This window comes from Suncus etruscus, chromosome 1 (genome assembly GCF_024139225.1).
Source record: "Suncus etruscus isolate mSunEtr1 chromosome 1, mSunEtr1.pri.cur, whole genome shotgun sequence".
NCBI lineage: Eukaryota > Metazoa > Chordata > Mammalia > Eulipotyphla > Soricidae > Suncus > Suncus etruscus.
Genome location: NC_064848.1, coordinates 138,141,410 through 138,166,774, shown reverse-complemented (window position 1 = coordinate 138,166,774; position 25,365 = coordinate 138,141,410). Strand labels below are relative to the sequence as shown.

Sequence of the window (25,365 nt, the reverse complement as noted above, 5' to 3'; positions counted from 1 at the left end):
CCTTTTTGTTATCCCTGGCCAATCCACTTACCCCAGGATTGGAGGTTTTGGTAGCACTTAATCCCTTGGTAGTCTGTATCTCTGATCTTAGAGGACGAGCACCTACTCAGAATTCTTGATATCCATGGGAAGGAGTTTAAGAGAATGAATGACACAGTCAATATTTATATCATCTCTTCCCAATACTGGTCCCACAACTGGGCCTTGTAGGCAATAACTTACGGCACAGAGTAGGCACATGCTGCCTTCTGTCCAACAGAGTGCCAGGTGGCTTTAATTCTTTGGTCCAGAGTATCATTTGATGTCTTTCATACCCCTCTCATGTTTCTCTAGCTCTCTGTTAACGTATAATGTACTTAGTGTGCATTATATTAATATACTTTTATATTAATATACCTTTATATTAATATTAAGTATATATACTTTTATATTGATATATTTATTAATACATTATATTAATATACTTAATACTTTATGTAGTATGTAATATCCTTTAATTTATGTAATATGCTTATGGCAGAAAGTATAAACCATGAGTAAGAGAGAAATGAACAGATGCCAAAAATATAGGATCTTAAAATTGTTGAATGAATTTTTTGCTGTAGGCATCTCTGGTGGGACATTTGGAAAACTCAAGATTTGTTTTTATCTAGGAATTTCATTTGTTTTTGTGGCTTCTCTTACATATCCATAGTTATTCAAAAATAAGTAGTATTAGCTTACAAGATGCAGTTTTCAGTCTTTTTTTTAAAAACGTAAAATTGGGGCCGGGTAGGTGGCGCTGGAGGTAAGGTGTCTGCCTTGCAAGCGCTAGCCAAGGAAGGACCGCGGTTAGATCCCCCGGTGTCCCATATGGTCCACCCAAGCCAGGGGCGATTTCTGAGCACATAGCCAGGAGTAACCCCTGAGCGTCAAACGGGTGTGGCCCAAAAACCAAAAAAAAAAAAAAAAAAAACGTAAAATTAATAAAATTTTAGGTCTACACTCAGTGATACTGGGGCTTACTCCTAGCTCTCTGGTGGAGGGTGGTGGGTGGAGCTCTGAGGATTATCTGGTGTGGAACCTGGGTCAGCCACTTGAAAAGTATGTGCCCTGCGTACTCTATCTCTCTAGCCCCTAGGGGATTACTGTTAGAATATGTATAAGTTAGAGATGCAGCTGACCTGGAATGGACTCCACATCCCATAGCCCCTGAGCCTGCCAGGAGTGATTTCTGAGTATGGAGCCGGGAGCAATCCCTGAGCACCTCTGGGTGTGTCCCTAAAACCAAAAAAAAAAAAAAAAAGAAAAAGAAAAAAAATTCCTCTGCTACTCTTAATTCTTTTATTTTGTTTGTTTGTTTGTTTGTTTATTGCGACACCCAGTGAGGTTTAGGGGTTATTTCTGGTTCTGTGCTCCTGGTTTGGGGGAACCATATGGGACACTGGGGGATTGAACTGCAGCCTGTCCTAGGTCAGTTGCACGCAAAGCAAATGCCCTACCACTGCGCCACTGCTCTGGCCCCTCTTGATTCTTTTATTTTGGGCCATACCCAGTGGTGCTCAGGGGTAAAATCCTGACTCTGCAATCAGGAATCACTCTTAGTGAGCTCAGGGACCCATCTGGGATGTTGGGAATCAAACCTGAGTCTGTCATGTGTAAGGCTATGTGCAAGGCAAATGCCCTATCTACTGTGCTCTTGCTCTAGCCCCTATTCTTGATTCTTTTAGTCTAGTTTTAAAAATCATATTTTTTTAAATTTGGGCCATACCCAGTAGTACTCAAGGGATCATTCTAGGCTTTAAGCTCAAGGTGACCCCTGGCAGTTCTGGGGGGATCATGATATATATATAGTAAGCACTTCTTATGCTGTTTTTATTTTAGTCGAGGGGTCATACTTAGAGTGCTCCGGGGTTCCTCCTGCCTGTATACTCAGGAATTACTCCTGGTGGTTGGTACTCAGGAGACCAAAGAGGATGCCAGCGATCAAACCGAGGCTAGCCAGGTGCAAAGCAGTTTCTCTACCTGCTATACTATCATTTTTTTTTCTTCTTTGTTTGTACTATTATTTTTAACACAATTTCAGTCATTGACTTGATTATCTGAATATCTAGGCTTAAAAAAAAGCACTATAGGGGCTGTAGAGATAGCATGGAGGTAGGGCATTTGCCTTGCATGCAGAAGGTCATTGGTTCTAATCCCAGCATCCCATTTGGTCCCCTGAGCGCTGCAGGTGTGACCCCCCCAAAACAAACAAACAAAAGTACTATGTTCACATTATTTTTGGTCAAGTGACTCTTAAAACAATCCTCTTTTTTTTTGTTTGTTTGTTTTTGGGCCATACCCAGTGATGCTCAGGGGTTACTCCTGGCTCCACGCTCAGAATTTGCTCCTGGCTAGAGGAACCATATGGGATGCCTGGGGATCAAACTGCAGTTTCGTCCTAGGTTAACTGTGCAAGGTAGATGCCCTACTGCTTGTGCCACCTCACTGGCCCCAACAATCCTCTTTTGAAAGGAAAGTCTTCTAGAACATAGAAAATACTTTTATTTTTTGGTTTTGGTTACACCCAGCAGTCCTCAGGATTTAGTTCTGGCTCTGCTCAAGGATAATTTCAGACAGGTCTCGGGACCATATGGAGTGCCAATGATTGAACCCAAGTCATTCTCATGCAAGACAAAAACCTTACCCACTGTAGTGTTGTTTTGGTTCCAGAAAATATTTTTTAAACTTTCTGTGGATCAGATTATTGAACATAGGAATATTGTATACCCAGGGCCAGAGAGATAGCATGGAGGTAAAGCCATTTACCTTGCATGCAGAAGGTCGGTGGTTCAAATCCCGACATCCCATATGGTCCCCTGAGCCTACCAGAAGCGATTTCTGAGAGTAGAGCCTGGAGTAACCCTTGAGCGCTGTCGGGTGTGACCCAAAAACCACAATCGGAAAAAAAAAAAAAAGGAATATTGTATACCTGAACTATTGGAAGTTGGTATTATATAAGTAAATGACAACAACAACAACAAAAAACACTTTTCCTCTGCAAGGTAAACGCCTTACCCTCTGTGCTATCACTCAGGCCCCTGGATCATCTATTAGGGTTAGGGTAACAGTGTCCTGATGATCATTGTGACAAATAGTATGGCTATCTAATTATAGATAAAGTCACTTATTTGCATGGCTACATTCTAATTTGGACAGAGCATATATAGATAGCTTTGTGGCCTTAGAATATCATACCCTACGAATAAGAATTTGTGATGATGTTTCTTTTGTCATGGTGATCTGTTATCTGGTTAGTAGTCAATATTCATTTTGGGGTTAGTTTGTTTCTTGTTAGGCCCTGGATCAGAATTGATGGTCTGATACTGTCAGGGTTGGAGTGATAACATCACGGTAGGGCATTTGCCTTCCACACATGGTCAACCTGGGACAGACCCAGGTTCGATCTCCGGCATCCTTAAGCCTGCCAGGAGCGACTTCTGAGCACTACTAGGTGTGGCACAAAAACTAAAAAAAAAAAAATGTCAATACACTGGTACTATTTTCCTTTTTCTTTTTTTTTTATGCCACACCAAGCACTCTCTGGTTATTTAATGGCTCTGCATTCAGGAATCACTCCTGGTGGGCTCAGAGGGCCATGTGGGATACTGGGGATTGAACTCCCATTGGCTACGTACAAGACAAATGCCCTACCTACTGTGCTATTGACTCCAGCCCCTATATCTTTGTTTTTTTTGGATCACACCCAATGATGCTTAGGGGTTACTATTGGCTCTGCACTTAGTAATTATTTCAGCAGTGCTCAGGGGACCATATGGGATGCTGGGAATTGATTGAACCCAGTTGGGAACATGCAAGGCAAATGCCTTACCTGCTGTACTATCTCCAGCTCCCTGCTTTTTTTTCTTTTTTTTTTTTTTTTTTTTTTTGGTTTTTGGGCCACACCCAGTAACGCTCAGGGGTTACTCCTGGCTATGTGCTCAGAAGTTGCTCCTGGCTTGGGGGACCATATGGGACACCGGGGGATCGAACCGCGGTCCGTCCAAGGTTAGCGCAGGCAAGGCAGGCACCTTACCTTTAGCGCCACTGCCCGGCCCCCTGCTTTATTTTCTAATAACACTTTTCTAGTATTTTCCAGATAATTTTTCATTTTACTAATACTGATTAGTATATGGGAAAATTTTTTTTGTAGGGGGCATATGGTGGTGCTCAGGGCTTATTCTTGCCTTTTGAGCTCAGGGATCACTCCTGACAGGCTTTTGGGGGCCTTATGGGGTGACAGGGATTGAACCCACTTGTTTACAAGGCAAATACCCTACCTCTCCAGCCTCCAGAAATAGAATTTGAGGGCGGGGCACACCTGGTGACTCTTAGGGGTTACTTCCTGGCTATTCACTCAGAAATCGCTCCTGGCTCGGGGACCATATGGGATGCTGGGGATTGAACCAAGGTCCGTCCTGGATTGGCCGCATGCAAGGCAAATGCCCTACAGTGCTGTGCTATATCGCTCTGGCTCCCAGAGATAGCATTTTATGGAAATTTTTTGGTACCCATACACAGTGGTGCTTAATGTTTAATCCTGGCTCTGAGTGAGCTCAGGGATCATTCTTGGTGGTGCCTGGGATACCATATAGGGTATTAGGATCAAACTCAGGTTGACTGTATGCAAGGCAAACTGAGGTTTTTAAAAATTGTTAAATTAGTCACCATAGAAAGTCTACCATTTTGGGGCAGGAGAGACAGCATGGAGGTAGGGTGTTTGCCTTGTATGCAAAAGAACAGTGGTTTGAATCCCGGCATCCCATATGGTCCCCTGAGCTTGCCAGGAGCGATTTCTGAGCGTAGAGCCATAGTAAACCCTGAGTGCTGCCGGATGTGACCCAAAAAACAAAAAAAGAAAAAGTCTTCCATTTTAACTTCAAGGATACAATTATTGGGGCCAGAGTGATAGTATGATAGGTAAGGTGCTTATATGCAGTCAACTCATATTAAATCCCTGGCATCCACATGGTCCCCCAAATCCACCGGGAATGACTGCTGAGCACCACCGATGGGTGTGGTCTCAACCCAAAAAATATGACAATAATGATGATGGTGTCTAAGTCACACTCTGCAGTGCTCAAGGATCACTCCTCAAAGTACACAGAGACTAAATGTGGCATCAGGAATGAACTTGGGTTGGCTGGTTGCATGAGGCAAATGCCTATCTCCTGTACTATTTCTCCAGCTTTTACCATTTAAACTCTTTTATGGACTGCAATTTCTTGGTAGTAAGTATATCACATTGTTGTGCAGAACTTTTCATCTTCTCAAACTAAAATTTAATCACCATTTGCTACATGAGTGGAATCACTTGTCTTTTTGTGACTGGATTATTTCTCTTAGCATTTGGCTTTATCCATAGTATACCATGTGTCAGAAATTCATCTCTTTTTGAGGTGGAATAATAATATACTGAATGCACCAGATTTTAAAACAAAATCTCTTGTGGTGCTCCCACACTTAATCACAATCACTATTACTATCTCGAATTTGACAGAACAGAAAAGAGGGGAGCTAACACAACTGAAGAAAGTACTAATCTAAGCCCTTTGTTTTCTTTCATTTTTACATTTTAAAGAAAATGCATCATGTAGTTGACATAGTTGATCATAATACATTTGTTTCCAGATAAGTGAAAGCAAAGTTGTTGGGAAAAGGAAATAAAAATAAAAAGGAAGAGAAGAAAGTAAAAAATAAAAAGAACAGGGGCCGGGTAGGTGGCGCTGGAGGTAAGGTGTCTGCCTTGCAAGCGCTAGCCAAGGAAGGACCTCGGTTCGATCCCCCTGCGTCCCATATGGTCCACCCAAGCCAGGGGCGATTTCTGAGCACATAGCCAGGAGTAACCCCTGAGCGTCAAACGGGTGTGGCCCAAAAACCAAAAAAAAAAATAAAAAAATAAAAAAATAAAAAAAAATAAAAAGAACAGTAGCAAGCACATTAGTGAAAATTATTGTATCTCCAATTAAGTCATTAATATAATGGCAAAAGGTTTATTAAGCTCTTTTGTTAAATGTCCAGTCTGTTAAATATGGGGTGTTCCTACAGGGTTGATAGAGATTCACAACACTGTTAACTGATACCACAAACTTTAGGGACATGTGCTTAGCTGCCAAGGACCATACGGGAGAGGATGCCCACACGCGTTCCAAAAAGCCTTGGGGATAAGAACCCCCAAACCAGTGTACCTGATGTTTGGTCAGAGGGTCAGTGATGAGGCAAGGCCTTCTGGAAAAAGGCAGTTTTGGGTAATGGAAGCAGCAGGGTGGCTTCAGTGGGGCGGGGTGGGGGGTTGGCCCACCCTCCTCTCCCATCCCTTCTGGAGATGCCAGCTTACTGCTTCTTGGGCTTGTGTACCAGTGATCATTCATGGCTTGGTTTACATCTCGGAGAAAATAGTGTTTCTGTGGAACTGTCCTGGTTTGAACATGGCGACTCAAAATAAGTTATTTTGAAAAATAGGGTTTTTTTGGTTTATTTATTTATTTTTGTTTTTTTGGGTCACACCTGCAGTGCTCGGGGTTACTCCTGACTCTATGCTAAGAAATCACTCCTGGCAGGCTTGGGGGACCCTATGAGATGCCAGGATTCAAACCACCGTCCTTCTGCATGCAAGGCAAATGACCTACTACTTCCATGGTATCTCTCTGGTCCCAGAAAAATATGTTTGAGGACTGTTAATGTGGCTCAGTGTCAGAATACATGACACTTGTTAAGGACTTGAGTACAGTCCCCACACTACAAAAATAAATAAGTTAGGTAGTGATAGTTTATCTTAGAAATCCCAGATCTTATATATTTCTTAATACCCCTCAATTAAGCTGTCCATGAAAACTGTCATAAAGAATCTTGGTGTAGGGACAGTAGTGATAGAACCAAAGGATGGCTGGCTCTGGATTCAATCCTCAGCACCACATAAAGTTCCTGAGCCCTGACAGACGTGATCCCTGAGCTCAGAGCCAGGAATAAACCCTGAACACCATTAATAGTGGCTTCTCCTGCCCATCCTTTCCCTCCCCAAAAAAGTCTCTTAAAAATTCTTGGTGTGGGGGGCCAGAGAGATAGCACAGTGTAGGGCATTTGCCTTGCACATGGCCGACGTGGGATGGACCTGGTTTCTATTCCCGGCATCCCATATGGTCTCTCGAGCCTGCCAGAAGCGATTTCTGAGTGTAGGGCCAGGAGTAACCCCTGAGTGATGCTGGGTGTTGCCCAAAAACCAAATCAAACAAAAAATTCTTGGTGTGGGGGCCAGAGCAATAATGCAGTGGGTAGTGTGCTTTTGCCTTGCACATAACTGATCCTGGTTTGATCCCCTGCATTCCAAATGGCCCCTCTAAGCCCCACCAGAAGTAAGCCTTGAGCATCACTGGTTGTGATACCCCCCCTCCAAAACTTTAGTGTGCTATCTAGCAGTTTGTTTCAAATTGGTAAAATACTTATGAAGGACTAGAAGAAAATTTAACAAAGTAGTTGACCAACTTTACATTTTACTTTTTCGGGGCCGGAGAGATAGCATGGAGATAAGGCATTTGCCTTGCATGCAGAAGGATGGTGGTTTGAATCTCAGCATCCCATATGGTCCCCCGAGCCTGCCAGGAGTGATTTCTGAGCATAGAGCCCAGGAGTAACCCCTGAGCGCTGCCGGGTGTGGCCCCCTCCAAATTTATTTTTACTTTTTCTATACCTATTTCATCAAAGTGGTATTTAAAAAAAATCACTTAGATGAAATAAGGGTATTTAGAACATTTCTTTTAATTTCTTTTTTTTCTTTGTTTCTATTTATTTATTTATTTATTTATTTAGGTTTTTGGGCCACATCCGTTTGACGCTCAGGGGTTACTCCTGGCTATGCGCTCAGAAGTCGCCCCTGGCTTGGGGGGACCATATGGGATGCCGGGGGATCGAACCGTGGTCCTTCCTATGCTAGCGCTTGCAAGGCAGACACCTTACCTCTAGCGCCACCTTCCCGGCCCCCGTTTCTATTTATTTTTATTTTATTTTGGTTTTTGGTACTACTCAGGGATTACTACAGGCTTTGCACTCAGGAATTCTGGTGGACGATAGGGACAATCTGGAATGACAGGGATCGAATCCGGATCAGCCGTAATCAGGTAGAACCCGGTTCTATCTCTTGCTATCAATCCTATTTTGATTTTTCTAGTTATATTACTATAGGATATTTATTTTAAATATTGGAACTTTTACGTGTAGGTTTTTTAATTTTACTCAAGTTTTTTTTTTTCTTTTTTTGGTTGATGGATTATACCAGCTGTGCTCGGGGCATACTCCTTCCTGGCGCTCAGAGATCACTCCTAACAGGCTTGGGAGATCATATGAAATGCTGGGTAATCTGCATGCCAGGCAAGCACCCCACTACTGCACTATCACTCTATCCATCTATGTCATTTTCAGATCTTACTGAAATATTTTTATTTCCAGAACGTTGTTTTGTCTTTGCTAGAGTTCTTCTGTGAAGTATTTAAAGTAATTCTGCTTTTAATTTGAGTTTTTGTATAGGATTAACTAGCAGCCCTAATCCTCTTCTAATTCTTCATTCAGCTAATGAATCCTTATACTCCTTTCTATCTGGCTGTGTGATTACAGTGTTGAGTGCCTGCTCTGTGATTTCACTCGATTCAATGGTTTTAGAACTGTTGATGTAGACTTGAGTCTTGGAGCAACAGTGCACCATTAAAGCAAAAAAGGAACAACTGCTTTTAAGCTCTGCTGTGAGGTATAATGAACAACTTAGCGCCTATTAGTGAAAGGAGTGCTGGGCCATGGACTGCTTCATATTCATTATTTTATAGTCATGGAAATACCTTTTGAAAAGACTGATAAAAAGGCTGTTCTGCTATTGCTTTGTGAAATGGAAGATTGGAATTAGATGTTTAAATGGAAAATGTTCTCTTGTTGCATTGCAGCCTCTTTGAAATGTGCTGCTAGTGGGAGCTGCAGCTTCCTCCTGCTGACTCTGAGCCCCAGGCTTCGGTTGAGATGGTCCTTTGAGAATGTGGAGCTTAGTCCAAGCCTGGATTTCAGTGGGTAGCACCTGGCATCTGTGGCTAGAAAGTCCTATGAAGTGTAAGTGCTTTATTCTCTCCTTGTAAAGAATTCTTTCTCTTCAACCTTCTTTCTGTAGCATAGCAGAGGGAAGAACAGTTAGTGAGCAAGACGCTATAGTATACAGGATATAGGCATTTGTATTTTCCTTATGATGAAGTGAAAATTCAAACCAGTTTGTTGTTTTGGGATGCCAAGGATTCTTAGAACTAAAAATGAAGTGGAAAAATTTGACTTCTTTACAAAACACTGGCACTGTTATCCTGGGTAATATTTTTTTGTTTGTTTTGGTTTTGTTTTTTGGGTCACATCCGGCAGTGCTCAGTGGTTACTCCTGGCTCTACACTCAGAAATCACTCCCGGCAGGCTCGGGGGACCATGTGGGGTGCTGGGATTCAAACCCCACTGTCCTTCAGCATGCAAGGCAAATGCCTTACTTCCATGCTATCTCTCTGGCCCTATCCTGGGTAATTTTTAATTAATAATTCACCTAATTGCTATGATATTCAAGTTTGCCAGGGTTTCCTTTTGCCTTTTTTTTAGGCCACATCTGGTGATGCTCAGGGATTACTCCTGGCAGCGCCTGGGGACCATATGGGATATGGGAGATTGACCCAGGTTGGTCAAGTGCAAGGAAACACCCTATCTGCTGTACAGTTGTTTGGCTCCCTACCAGAGTTCTTTAGGAATCACACTTATATTCTTTTTGTTTGTTTATTTTGTTTTTGTTTGGGGGCCATATTGGTCAGTGCTCAGGGATTACTCCTGGTTCTGCACTCAGAAAATCTCTCCTTTGAGGCTTAGAGAATCATATGGGATGCCAAGGATCAAACCTGGGTCAGTGGTGTGCAAAGCAAACACCCTTCCCTCAGTGCCACTCCAGGCTTTGTATTGTGTTCTTATTCAAATAGACAAATATTTGAAAAGTAAGACACATTTGACCAGTGTCTTCTGTGCTGCTTCTTGGAGACTAGAAGACAACTTCCTAAAAGACAAGGCAACTCTTGTTTTACTTAATACTTGCATAAGGAACAATTTGGAAATTTTTTTTTAGCTTCCCATAGAATTGTCCTAGGAAGTTCAGATAACACACAAGTTATTTGATTTGAGTGTGCAAAGTTAAATTTTCCTACTTTAGAAGATTTGGTAACTTTTTTTTTTTTGTTTTTGTTTTTGGGCCACACCCGGCGTTGCTCAGGGGTTACTCCTGGCTGTCTGCTCAGAAATAGCTCCTGGCAGGCTTGGGGGACCATATGGGACACTGGGATTCGAACCAACCACCTTTGGTCCTGGATCGGCTGCTCGCAAGGCAAATGCCCAGATTTGGTAACATTTAAAGTAAGCGGATTCCTTTAAAGTAGGTAGATATTCCTTTAAATTTCTCACATTTTAGGGCTGGAGAGATTGTATGAATGAGAAGGGTACTTGCCTTACAAGCAGCTGACCTGGATTCAATTTCTGGGACCTCATATAAGTCATCCAGTCATGCTAGGAATGATCCCTGAACTCAGAGCCAGGAGTAGGCACTGAGGCTCATAACAAAACCACTCCTATTTTTGGGGGTGAGTCTTAATTTTTTACCTCCACTAAAGTTTTTCTGAAAATTTATAATCAGATTTTTGCTAGGCAGATGTCAAACTTAACACTCAAACAAAAACTGTCTCCAAACTCCCAAAGTACCAGTTCTTTTGTTTGTTTTGTTTTTGGGCCACATCCAGTTACGCTCTGGGGTTACTCCTGGCTATGTGCTAAAATATATCACTCCTGGCTTGGGGGACCATATGGGACGCTGGGGGATCAAACTGCGCCCCGTCCTAGGTTAGCCATGTGCAAGGCAAACGCCTTAACTGACCCACCAAAGTACCAATTCTTAAAGCGAACAAAATCTTCATTCTGGGCAAGGCAAGTGAAATTTTACAAGTGGAGAATGTTTCATCCTCTCAGAGGCTGTTTTCTTTATTCTAAAGAACATATTAACTCTCTTGTTCTCAGAACATTCTGGATTCTATTGTTAGTGCTGATCCTTAGTTCTTCAACTAGTGAGAAGATAGACTTCTTGTTTAGGAGAGTGAAGAGGTGGGGTTTTGTTTCTTTGTTATTTAGAGATGATGTCCTTTTGTCATTTCAATTCATATTATTATTATAATTATTAATACTACTATTTTTTTTTTTTGTTTTTGGGCCACACCCAGCAGTGTTCAGGGGTTACTGCTGGCTCTATGCTCAGAGGCACCTTTCTTGAAGGTGCTTAGGGAACCATAAGGGATGCCAGGAATTGAACCCGGTTGGCCAAGTACTATTGCTCTGGCCTCATATTTATTTACCGTATTTTCCGGCGTATAAGACGACTTTTGAAACAAAAAAAAAAAAGTCAACCGCCGAGTATATCCCGAAAAATGTTTCAATACACCGCTAAATGAAAATTGTCTGAATATTGCCACAAAACGAATTTTCCAACTCGATCCTGCACCAATCACTGCAAGGTTGCTCCTATCGCCTCTAACTCAGCCAATCCAAGCAGGCTTTTTATGCATGCAAATTAGACAATGTTCTGTACTGAATCTACATTGTAAAAAGCCTGCTCAGATTGGCCAGAGTCAGAGAGGAAGTCTATTACAGTATAACCTTTGAACCTTTGCTTGTTGTGATTGGCTCACTGTGTGGTACATCAGCACAGGAACACATGCAGCACAGGAACGTTCTGTCTGATACAGACAAGGGGGATCAGATGGGATGCCAGGGATTGAACCCTGGTTAGCCACAGCTTTGAACTTTCCTTTATACTCCCAACCCATTCGACCACCCATCTCTCTGGCCTCTCTGAGGAAATATTGACATTTAAGGCAATGAATAGAATGAACTTTCTGCTCTTGAAGTGAACATGGTACCCCTTTCCCTTTGAGGAATTTTATTTTATTTATTTAGATTTTGGGACACACCTGGCGATGCTCAGGGGTTACTCAGGAATTACACTCAGGAATTACTCCTGGTGATGCTGAGGATCAAACCTGGATCAAACTGTGTGCTAGGAAAGTGTCTTGCCCACTGTACTATTACTTTTTATTGTAACTATTCCTAGAGATTTACTCACATATCTTTCATTACTCTTTATACCCTCCTTATTTCCACCCAGAATTAGTTTTCATTTGAGGAAGTGCTTAGTTTTTCCTTTGTCAGTGACTACGTCCATCCCATGGGACAATGGTGTCAAGCGGAGGGGCCACATGTTTTGGCTGTGGTTACAATGCCTGTAATCTCAAACAGCAGAATTTGGGGACTGTGTTCTGGGGGTTGAACCTCAGCCTCTGTTGCAGGGTTGGTGGTTTTGCCTCAGGACCCAGCAATGTAATTGGAATGCCTGGGTATGATCTTTGTTATTTTGTCCTGAAGGGTCACACCTGGCAGCGCTTAGGGGTTATGCCTGGCTTTACATTCAGAAATTGCTCCTGGCAGGCTTGGGGGACTGAACTGAACCATCGTCCTTCAGCATGTGAGGCAAACGCCCTACCTCCATGTTAACTCTCCGGCCCTGTAACTTGATGTTTTTTTACTTTGAAATTTCTCAGTCATTATCTTTTCTCCTTTATTTTCTAGGAATTAACTTATGAATGACAGACTTTTCCACCTTTCCACCATATGTTATTTGCACTCTTCCCATTCATACCTTTTATTTTATTTATTTATTTATTCATTTATTATGGTTTTGGGGTCATACCCAGCAGCGCTCAGGAGTTACTCCTGGCTCTGTGCTCAGAAATTGCCCCTGGCAGGCATGGGGGACCATATGGGATGCCAGGATTCGAACCACCGTCCTTCCACATGCCAGGCAAACGTCTTACCACTGTGTTATCTCTCTGGCTCCTATTTATTTATTTTTGGTTTTTGAGTCACACCCGGCAGTGCTCAGGGGCTCTATGCTCAAAAATCGCCCCTGGCTGGCTCTGGGGACAATATGGGGCTCTGGAATTCGAACCACAGGTCTAATGTTGCAAGACAAACGTCGTACCACCATACTATCTCTCCGGCCCCCATACCTTTTATTTTTGACCTTCTATTTTGTTTTTGTTTTTGTTTTTGGGCCACATCCAATGATGCTCAGGGGTTACTCCTGGTTATGCGTTCAGAAATCACTCTTGGCTCAGAGGACCATATGGGACGCTGGGGATCGAACCCAAGGTCCTTCCTGGGTCAGCCATATACAAGGCAAACACCCTACCATTGTGCAATCACTCCAACCTTCTATTTTTTGAACTTGTGATTCATCTTATTTCCTGTTGATCTTTTTTCTATCAAGCATGGCAATCTTGGTGCTATTTTTGAGGGAGGCACACCTTGCTGTGCTCAAGGGTTACTCCTGGCTCATCACTTCTGGCAGGCTTGGCACCATATGGGAATGCTGGGGATCAAACCCAGGTCTTGTTTGCTACTTAACCCTTAGGTTTTGATTTTGATTTTTTAGGTTTTGATTTATTTGATTTTGTTTTTATGCCACACCTAGCTGTTCTCTGTTCAGGGTTTACTTTCTGGTTTTGTGCTCAGGAATACTCAGGGCAGACCCTGGATACAATATGGAATTTCAGATCAGATCAGATAGCCCACATGCAAGGCAAGTAAAGTACCTTGTCCTTTGTATTATGGCTTTGGCCCAGTCCCATTTGATTCTTAATTAATTTTGGTTACTGTAGTTTTCCATTCAAAATGGGGCTGGGGTGGGGACTACGGCAGGGCAGAGCACACCACACCTACCATTGCCCAGGGTTTGTTTTGATTCTCTTGTATGAGCCATTTAACTTTCCCCCACTATTTATTTAGAAAAAATTATAACTTGGAAGAACTGGCATGAGCACTGATTTGTCCTTTTTAATTTGGCAGTACCCAATTTTTTCTCTTTTTTTCTCCTTTTTTTATTGTATTTTTGGCCCACACCCAGTGGTGCTCAAGGGTTACTTCTGACTCTGTATTCAGAAATCACGCCTGGCAGGCTCAGCAGGCTACATGGGATGCCAGGGATTGAACCCAGGTTGGCTGCATGCAAGGCAAATACCCTACCCACTGTGCTATTGCTCCGGCCCGTGAACTGCAGAACTTTATAATGTGAGGGTGTGTGTGTGTGTGTGTGTGTGTGTGTGTGTGTGTGTGTGTGTGTGTGTGTGTGTGTGTGTGTGTGTGAACTTTATAATGTGAGGGTGTGTGTTTGTGTGTCTATGTATGCTGTCTTACCCAGTAGTGCTCAGGGCTCAGGGGTTTATTTCAGGCTGGTGGGGATTGAACCTGGGTCAGCCACATTCATCTTAGGTAAGAGCCTTCTGGCTATCCTAACTCTCTTGGACCCTAATGGGTAGTGTTTTTAAACATTTTTACATCATTTGTAAGAACACCTTAGAATTTTTTTCTAAACTAAAAATGGTCTTACTCTAGTGGTCGTTCTCTTAGTCTGCCAGGAGTGGTTTCTGAGGCAGAGATAGGAGTAACCCCTGAGCACTGTCAGGTGTGGTCAGAAACAAACAAACGAAAAAACTGTCTTATTTACAATAAATTGAACATTGATATTGTAATGCATTAGCGTAGCTGGTAGAATTTCAGGTTCAGTTATAGATTTCTAGTGTGCTTTTTTTTTTTCCTTTTTGATGGGGATCCTCAAGGTGCTCAGGGATCTGAGACTATTCCCAGCTAATATTTGGCCTGAACTCAGGCCTTGCAGTCTGCAGCTTGAGGATGCAGCAGATTTTGGGGCCTAAGGATTGCTCAGTCTCCTGTCCTCAGACAGTCAAGATGGAAAGAACAGCCAATTTAGTGGAAACTTTATTTGTAGAAGGGAAGGTTAAGGAAAATGGGACTTGGAGTTTTCTAAAGGAAAGGTGAAAAGTTTTTATCTTCATAACTAAGGTATTGGGTGTGTAGGTATGTATTTTACTTGGGTTTAAGGCTTGCAAGATGGCAAGCCAAGGGTTTTTAAAGATGGAGAGACCAGGATGTTAAGAGAATTATCTTTTGCATATAGCCCTGCACTCATTGCTGAGGTTTCATATTGGACAATTTTTTTTTTTTTTTTGGTTTTTGGGTCACACCCAGTGGTGCTCAGGGGTTACTCCTAGCTGTCTGCTCAGAAATAGCTCCTGGCAGGCACGGGGGACCATATGGGATACCGGGATTCGAACCAACCACCTTTGGTCCTGGATCGGCTGCTTGCAAAGCAAACGCTGCTGTGCTATCTCTCCGGGCCCAACACATAAGCATTTTTAACTTCTATATACTTGGCCTCTAGATGACTAGCTTTTAAAAATTGTATTTTTTTTATTTTTAATTTTTTATTTTTAATTATGAGAACAAAGATGCATAGAAAGAGGACAAGGTAAAGTTACAGTGGAAGGACAATCACCCATAAACAGAATTCTCAGAAGAAGTTCCCATGCTGATATCTTAACTTTGAACTTTCAGCCAAAGAACATTAAGATAAATAAAACAGAACCCATGTACTATTACTTTATCCTTCAAATCCCCAGATTGTAATTATAATATTTCTTAGCAGCACAGAAAGCAATATAAAGCCATAAAACTTATGTAACTCGTTAAACTTTAAACGCATAGAATTTTTGGGGGGGGGGTTTGGGCCACACCCATTTGATGCTCAGGGGTTACTCCTAGCTATGCACTCAGAAAGTGCCCCTGGCTTGGGGTGACCATATGGGATGCTGGGGGATCGAACCGAGGTCCTTCCTTGGCTAGCGCTTGCAAGGCAGACACCTTACCTCTAGCACCACCTTCCCGGCCCCGGCATAGAATTTTTTTACATTTCCATGCACATGCATATTAGTTTAAGTTAACCTTGAAAGTTTAAGTGGGTTTTTTATTTTATTTTATTTTTTTTGGATTAGAGTCAAAGGAGCACAGTAAAAACGGTGTTAGAGTGGCAATTATTGTTTGCATAGGCCTACCAAAATATGAGGGACATGGAAAGGAAAAACCTTGGCCTAAATATAAGGAGACCCTACCGCTGAAGTTTCCTGGCATAAGACCAACTTTAGGCTCTAGGTAAGCTAGTTTGTCCAATCCAAGACATTGTCTGTAGTGCCAACACACTTTTATTTTTCACACAGTCTCTGTTTTTGGTTTCATGTTTCTGTATTAAAGATCCTGGAATCTGCATATTCTACATTGAAATCAGGATGTGGAGCGTCCTCTAGCTTGCCACAAAGAGCAGTGAGTGCAGTTCAGTAGAGAAGGGTCCACTATGACAATGATAGTTGAAACTGATCACTCTTGACAAGAACTGGGTGCTGAAAAGGGATAAAAGTGATATGTGTGGTACCCCTTCATTAACATTGGTGCAAACTACAGTGTGAAAAAGGAGAGGAGGGAGAAGGGGAGAGAGATCAAATAAGACTGCCCCATGCAGCAGGTTTGGGAGGGAAAGTGAGAGTGAGAGTGGGGGAGAGAGGAGAGAGCAAGGAGAGAGAGGAGAGAGATAGAAGATTATGAGAGCCAAGAACACCTTTGGGTGTGATATCCCCCAATTGCATTTTACCTAATCAGGATTTACCCAAGGATTATGCATTTGTTTTTATTTGTTTTGGGGCCACACCAGTGGTGCTCAGGGATTACTTCTGGCTCTGCAGGAATTCTGGAAGTGCTTGGGGGATGCCAGTGATCTAATTTGGGTTGGCTCTGGGTTATGCACTTCTTTGAGTTATATCTCTCTAGTTGCCCAAGGTATTTTATTTTCTTCTCTGATTGTAACATTAAGACAGTTTTGCAGGGAGAAGCCAAAGATATGGCTCAGGATAAAGAATGAACTAATGGAGACTGGAGAGGTGGTGTGTTTGTCTTACATGTGGCTGACCCAGGAGGGACCCTGTTTGATTCCTAGCATCCCATATGGTCCCCCAGCCTGCCAGGGGCGATTTCTGAGTGTGGAGCCAGGAGTAACCCCTGAGCGTTGCTGGGTGTGACCTAGAAACCAATCAATCAATAAAGTTTAAAAAAAAAAAGAATGAACTAATGAATGAAATACTGAATGAGGGTTGGGACAGTCACTTAGGGTCTACCAAGTCCCTAGTCTACACACCTAGTACTGCCTACCTCCACCCTTCCAACACTGATGATACAAATTTTAAATTGAGGTGGTTCAATTTCTTTTTTTTTTTTGTTACTTGTGTATTTGGTACAAAAAATTATTGTGGAAAAAATAAAAACATATACATTTAAAAGTCTAAGAGAGCAGTCTGTTTTTTTTTATTTTTTATTTTTTTATTTTTGGGTCACACCTGGCAGCGCTCAGGGTTACTCCTGGCTCTATGCTCAGAAATCCCTCCTGGCAGTTTAAAGGGACCATATGGGATGCCGGAATTCGAACCACCATCCTTTTGCATGCAAGGCAAACGCACTACCTCCATGCTATTTCTCTGACCCCTCATTTTTTTTTTTTAAAATATCTGTGGATCAACTCTGATCTGTGAAACAGTCCTGGTTTGCAAACTGGCACTGATCTATAGATCTATTGCATTATTGTATAACACCTGAAATTCTACATTCATTGAACAAGTCTCTCATCACTCTCTCTTCCCAGCCACAGAGACTGCTTTAGCCTACTTCATATAAGTTGTTTTTGGAGGAGTGGGAGCTCACATTGATAGGTGTGCAGAAGTTACTACTGGTGGTGCCTTAGGGACCTGTGTCAGAACCCAGGGCATAAGCTTCAAATTGTCAAAGCTTGCACACTAGTCCCTTGTAAAATCTCCTTGGCTCCTAGGTTTTAATGACTATTGGGAAAGGGTATTAAGTCTGGTCAAGCACTTTTCCTGCATTAATTGAGTTCTGTTATTCCTCCTTTATTTATCAGTTGGTGAGGTACTGCTAGGGTTAGTTTTTTTTTGGGGGGGAGGGGCATTCTTAGTCCTAAGAGATATTTATTAGTCTATAGTTTTCTTGTATTTTTGACTTTGATGTCAGGATAATGCTTACCTTACGGGATGAATTAGGAAGTGTTCCTCTTTTTTTTTTTTGGGCCACACCCGGTAACGCTCAGGGGTTACTCCTGGTTATGTGATCAGAAATTGCTCCTGGCTTGGGGGACCATATGGGACACCGGGGGATTGAACCGCGGTCCGTCCAAGGTTAGCGCAGGCAAGGCAGGCACCTTACCTTTAGCGCCACCACCCGGCCCCGGAAGTGTTCCTCTTAACACAATATTTGAAAAACTTTAAGAAAGGTTGGTTTTAATCTTTAATGTTTGGTAGGACTTGGGATGGGAGCAGTGCTGCAGTAGTGGGGCATTTGCCTTGCACGAGGCTGACTAGGATGGGCTGCGGTTGGTCCCCCAAGCCAGGAGTGATTTCTGAGCACATAACCAGGAGTAACCCCTGAGCGTCACCTGGTGTGGTCCAAAAACCATATATATATATATATACACACACACACATATATTTGGTAGGACTAACTCGTAAAGCCATCCATCTGGTCTTGCATTTTCTTCATTGTACAGTTTTGGTTACAGTTTGGGCTTCCTTACTTAGAATTATAATTTACTCAGGTTTTATGTTTTATTGATTCAGACCTTTCTTTTTTTTCTTTTCCTTTTTGGTTTTTGGGCCACACCCGGCGGTGCTCAGGGGCTACTCCTGGCTATCTGCTCAGAAATAGCTCCTGGCAGGCATGGGGGTGGGGTGGGGGTGGGGGACCACATGGGACGCCGGGATTCGAACCAACCACCTTAGGTCCTGGATCGGCTGCTTGCAAGGCAAACGCTGCTGTGCTATCTCTTTGGCCCTTCTTTTCTTTTCTTTTTTTTTTTAAATGTAATAGTCCATGGCCTCATACATTCAAGGGAAAGTTTGCTTCACAGAGCTTGATCCTGGCCTTACCCACTGTGCTCTTACTCCAGCCCCCTGATAGTTGTTTGACTAAACAGCATGCTCCACTAAGTTGTTCATAATACAGTTGTTCCCGGCATTCTGGGTTCTAACACCAATCCCATCACCAGTGTAACATTCCCATTGTACCCAGTTTCCCACCCATTCACAAATTTGCCCCCTGGACAGGAAAAAATAATTTACTTTATACTGTTACAACTAAATGGCTAATCAGATTATCGGAAATGACCAATAAAAGAAAATTAGTGAAAGTTAGTGAAAAAGTTAGTGGAAGTTGCTACATCCTACATTAGGGTCATTAAGACATTGCCTGAGGTTTTTATTTATTGAGATTTGTTGGTTTCTGTGTTACTTTCTCTTATTTTTGTGCTCCCACTGGAGTGTCAGTATATGAAAATTTGGCATGTCTTGTGTGGCTACATATGTGGCCTCATGCTCCAGGAACTCCAGGATCTGGTGAACTGGACCAAAGAGCTTATCTGAGGCAGTGAGGTTGGGTCATTGGCACAGGGACAGCTACGGGTGTGGATGCAGCTGCCAGGGCTTTGGCAGGGTTGGGAGTTGGCCCACCCCTTTCCTGAGAGCCCCCCAGAAAAACTTAATGTTCAGTACAGTCTCAAGATAGTTCTTGCATTCTTTTGAACACTTACTTCATCTTGATTTCTTGTCACACTTGCTCAGAGCTTCCTCCTGCCTCTGTGCTTAATTTTTTTTTTTTTTTTTTGGTTTTTGGGTCACACCCGGTGACGCTCAGGGGTTACTCCTGGCTATGCGCTCAGAAGTCGCTCCTGGCTTGGGGGACCATATGGGACGCCGGGGGATCGAACCGCGGTCCATCCAAGGCTAGCGCAGGCAAGGCAGGCACCTTACCTCTAGCGCCACCGCCCGGCCCCTGTGCTTAATTTTTAAGGAGACTCCTGGTGGTGCTCAGGGAACTATGTAGTGTCACTAACTAGTGTCTAGTGTTGGGAACCCTACCCTCTTGTATGCAAAGCATTGAACATTCTCTCCAGCTCCTGGTAGTGCTTTGGTGCCCTCACCTTAGATTCATTAGCTGTCCCCATTGTTTCTCTATGCTTTTGCTTTTACTGAAACTTTAATTATTCAGGTCTACTAGATGTCACTAATCTACTTACATTTTGAGGTTCTTCAGATAACTTCTTTTTTTTTTTTTTTTTGGTTTTTGGGCCACACCCGGTAACGCTCAGGGGTTACTCCTGGCTATGCGCTCAGAAGTCGCTCCTGGCTTGGGGGACCATATGGGACGCCGGGGGATCGAACCGCGGTCCGTCTCCTAGGCTAGCGCAGGTAAGGCAGGCACCTTACCTCCAGCGCCACCGCCCGGCCCCAGATAACTTCTTAATACCCAGTTTTGTTATATTCATTAGTACTTAGGTTTTGTTAATGATCCTTTATGAGGTAATTAGGAAGAGTCAAACTATGTTTAAATATCAGTATGAGCAAAATATATTTTGATGGCATATGAAATCATAGCTTTGCTTGTATTAACCAGTTAGATAGTAACTAAAAACTGGAGCTTGATGACATTTTTTTACGAAGACAGAAAAATTGGCATTATAGTACATTAATTAATTAAGTACATATATCTATTTTTGTTAGTTTTTGTGTTTTTATTCTATACTCAACAGTGCTCAGGGGCTACTCCTGGGAGGCATGGGTAACCATATGGATGACACTTTTTGAACCCAGCTCAACCACATGCAAAGCAAACACTACACACTGCACCATCATTTTGGCTCTCCCATAAGCGTTTATTGAAGCATCTTGAGGTACTGTGCCCAGAGTAAAGTATTTCTTAATATAATAAATATAATAAAGTATCTCTTTTTTTTTTTTTTTTTGGTTTTTGGGTTACACCTGGCAGTGCTCAGGAGTTACTCCTGGCTGTCTGCTCAGAAATAGCTCCTGGCAGGCATGGGGGACCATATGGGACGCCGGGTTTTGAACTGATGACCTCCTGCATGAAAGGCAAACGCCTTACCTCCATGCTATCTCTCTGGCCCCATAAAGTATTTCTTAAAATACATTATACATTACCGTATTTTCCAGCATATAAGATGACCGGGCGAATAAGATGACCCCCTAATTTTACAGTTGAAACATAGGGTTAGGCCTATATTCGCCGTATAAGACAGAACATTCCTGTGCTGCAGCTGTATATAGCACAGTGAGCCAATCACAACAAGCAAAGGTTCAAAGGTTATACTGTCATAGACTTCCTCTCTGACTCTGTCAAATCTGAGCAGACTTTTGACAGTGTAGATTCCTTACAGAACATTGTCTAATTTGCATGCATCAAAAGCCTGCTTGGATTGGCTGAGTTAGAAAGGTGGTTCCAGCAGCCTTGCAGTGATTGGTGCAGGATCGAGTTGGAAAATCGTTTGATGGCAATATCCAGACGATTTTTGTTTAGTGGCTTATTGAAACATTTTTTGGGATATACTCGGCGTATAAGACGACCCCCGATTTTTGGCTGACTTTTTTTCGTTTCAAAAGTCGTCTTATACGCCGGAAAATACGGTATATAAGATGAAAGTTTATGTTGTATATAAGATGAAAGTTTACTGTAGAATTTGTACTGGTCATTTTCTTCTGTCTTTTTTTCTTCCTTGACTTTCTGTTTATCTGTGAAAAGATCTTGAAGAATTATGTGTTGTGAAGTACTCAACCTAGCATCATGAAAAATTGATTAGGTAGGGGGTGGAGAGATAGCATGGAGGTAAAGCATTTGCCTTGCATGCAGAAGGACAGTGGTTTGAATCCCGGCATCCCATATGGTCCCCCGAGCTGCCGGGTGTGACCCAAAAACCAAAAAAAAAAAAATTGATTAGGTAAATCTACATGATCTCTTTATAGTTTACTTTTACCCCTGAAATGAGATGAAATGGAGTTCCCACTTTAGCTTACTTTATTCTCCCATGAAGAGGCAGGTGTAGAATTGAAAAATTGATCAGTTGTTACTTGCTTTCAGTGTACTGCATAATTTTGCTTTTATAAGTTACTGTTCAAAATAAGACTCCTAACTAGTCAGATGTTATGCGCTGCTTTTCTATTTATTGTTTGTTTGTTTGTTTTGGGGTTACACCCAGCAGCGCTCAGGGATTACTCCTGGCTCTATGCTCAGAAATCACTCCTGGCAGGCTCAGGGGACCGACCGGTCATATGGGATGCCAGGATTCAAATCACTGTCCTTTTTGCATGCAAGGCAAACACCTTACCTCCATGCTATCTCTCCGGCCCTATTTTCCTATTTATTATTGCTATAGATAACATTTTGTTTTTCTGTAAAGTTATTGTTTGGTGGAGGACACTCCGAAACAATCATCAAAAGTTCTTAGGGGGCTGGAATGATACAGCATGTCAGCCTTGCATATGGCTGACCAGGGTTTAATCAGCATCCCATAATGTCTCCCAGCACTGCCAGGAGTAATTCTTGAGCACAGAACCAGGAGTAATCCCTAAGCATCTCCAGGTATGACCTCCCCTCCAAAAACAAAACAAAAAATATATATACAATTTTGATAAAGGTCTCCAGGGCTGTGCTGATGATACTCAGAGGACCATGTTCTTTGGAAATCAGATGGGTTGGCTGAGTGCAAGTCATGTAACTTAATCCATGTACTATCTCTGACTCCTAATCTGAAAATAATGTTAGTTTTCTTTTACTTTTGGGCTATACCTATAAGGTGCTCAGGATTTTCTCCTTACTGTACTTGGGTCACTCCTTGATGGGGTTCATGGACCTTATGTGGTGCAAGTATGTATATTTCAGAAAATAATTGAATATGTGCAATTCATTTGATGACATAGCTTAAGATGAAAATGTGGGGCTGGAGAGATAGCACAGAGGTAAGGTGCTTGCCTTGCATGCAGAAGGTTGGTGGTTTGAATCCCGGCATCCCATATGGTCCCCCAAGCCTGCCAGGAGAAATTTCTGAGCATAGAGCCAGGAGTAACCCCTGAGCGCTGCCAGGTGTGACCCCAAAACCAAAAATAAATAAATAAGTAAATACAATTGCATAGAGAAATGTGAGGAGAGATAAAGAGAAAGATTTATAGTGATATGTTTTCAAAAGAGAACACAGACTTTTCCAAAAAAGGGGAAATTCCATTAAAGCTTTTAAAGCACATTAAAACCCAACAACAACAAAAAAAGATGAAAATGTAAGCTTATTGAAACCAATATAAACCAAATGAAACCAATATAAAATGTTTAATTATAGATATATTTAAATATCTTCCAATCTCAGTTCTTAAAATGTGTTTGGTGGGACTGTATGGGATGTTGGGGGTCGACTCTGGGTCAGCTGTGTACAAGGCAAGCACCTTATCTATACTGTTGCTCTGGTCCTAGAAGCCTTCTTTTTTTGGTTGTTGTTTTGGGGCTACACTCCTGGCTCTGCTGTCTCTGTGCTCAGAAATCGCTCCTGGCAGGCTCGGGGGACCATTTGGGATGCTGGGGATCAAACCAGAGTCTATCCTGGATCACCCATGTGCAAAGCAGACGCCCTACCTCTGTGCTACCACTTCGACCCCTAGAAACTTTCTGTTAAGTTTTTTTTCTAGATGGCCTTCCTCTGTACTCCTATTAATAATTCTAAGTAGTCAATAGAGTAGACTTACTGATTTAATTGACAAACTAGTAGAATGAGTTGGAAGCATTGATAATGCTTTTGTTAAACAGGAACTACAGTTACATAATTTGAAGTACAGTACTGGCTGAATTACTAAGTAATTTAGCTTGTCAGTTTTTTTTTTTCATTGTATTTTGGTGAAAACATGATGTTATGGGTATATTGGAGTTGGGTGGCATCAATGTTGTTTAGAAAAGTAATCTTATTCAAAACATTTTTCTTCCTCTGCTTTTAGGTTCATGCGTGGGAGATCTCTGACCAATTGTTACAGATTCGTCAGGATGTGGAATCATGCTATTTTGCTGCCCAGACCATGAAAATGAAGATTCAGACCTCATTTTATGAGCTCCCCACAGATTCTCATGCCTCTTTACGGGACTCATTACTAACTCATATCCAGAACTTGAAAGACTTGTCACCTGTCATTGTAACACAGGTAAATCCTGTGCGTTTCTGTGAAATATTAAGTCTATTTGGATTTATGAAGTTTATTTTAATTGATAAATTTGGTAGGCCATGTGAGATTTTCTTAGCACTTTATTATAGACTTCTTGCTATATTTTTATTAGAATAGAAAGTGAAGATTTAAGTGATTTTTGTTAGTCTTAGCATTCATTTGGTTTTAAACTAAAATACTAAAAATAGAGAAGATAAGTATAGCCCCCTCAAGATAGACATGTGCACCTCTCCTTTCCCCAACCCTTAAAATTACAGATGGTGCTGTATTATTAATCTTGGTCGGAGGGCTGTATAGTTGCCTTTTTTCAGGTCTGATTGGCTAGTAAAAGTCTCATTAATGAAACCATGAACTAGAGCATCTGGCCTTTCCCCCATAGGCAGGGGAATTCATTACAAAGGAAAACTGGAAGCTTCAGTGAATACAAACCCACATATTCTCTGCCTGGCACAGAAGTGCCCTTGAAGAGGAAGGAGGCTTTTGCATAAGGCTTCATTCAAGATGAGAAATGGAAAGAGAAGGGAAATGGCAATCCATTACTTGAGGAGTGAGTCAGTAGCTTTGGCCTTTGGCAAAGTGTAATTTATCTGCCCATGAAATTCTATGATATTGTCAAATAAAAGTAAGTATATGTTTTGAGCTGAAACTATAGTTGTTCTAACATTTTTGTTTTTAAATTTTAAAGGTTAACTTTTAAATCTCAGCAATTTATTGCTAGCCCAAGAGGATTTATGTGAATTATATATAAATTTATTTATTATATATATGTATATATACACACACTAGACGCAGGGGTGAGGAGAAGGAGGTATTAGACATAGATATCATTGTTTGGCAGGAATTTAGTTTCTTCGCTGTCTGTTTGATATTGAGGGCAACCCTATTTTGTCCATCTGTTCTATTCATTCGTTTTATGTCTCCTCTTATTCAGCTGGCTTTAGCAATAGCAGACCTTGCCCTACAGATGCCTTCCTGGAAAGGATGTGTACAAACTTTGGTGGAAAAGTAAGTGCCTTGTTTGCTAATACTGGGATGGCCATTAATCAACACAGAGAAGTTGCTTATAGGAGCTGACATTTGGACAAAAAGTATTTTATAAACCTTTGGTAGATTTAAAGGAAACTATTTAAAACAAATTGGTGGGACACAAAGACTCTTTCACACACACGTTATGAATTAACTGTAGTAAAGTTATTATCATGTGGATCATTCCTGTGTGTATATAAGCAGTGCTATAAAATATTTTCAGAATGTTAAAGATTCAAGTTGAAAGCTGTTACTAATTGCTTTTGTTTCA

The 25,365-nt window shown here is 41.9% G+C and overlaps 1 protein-coding gene across 2 annotated transcripts in view; it reads left to right on the top strand.

Annotated features, from left to right (window-relative positions):
• TNPO3 (transportin 3) overlaps positions 1–25,365 on the top strand; it is a 110,443-nt gene that overhangs the window by 10,057 nt on the left and 75,021 nt on the right. The window contains exons 2-3 of one of the 2 annotated variants that reach the window (XM_049774308.1): positions 23,847–24,047; positions 25,000–25,073. In XM_049774308.1, coding sequence (XP_049630265.1) covers positions 23,847–24,047; positions 25,000–25,073 — 275 coding nt within the window. Of the gene's footprint in view, positions 1–23,846; positions 24,048–24,516; positions 24,691–24,999; positions 25,074–25,365 lie in introns of those variants that run through there. The other variant, XM_049774309.1, reaches the window with a different exon arrangement.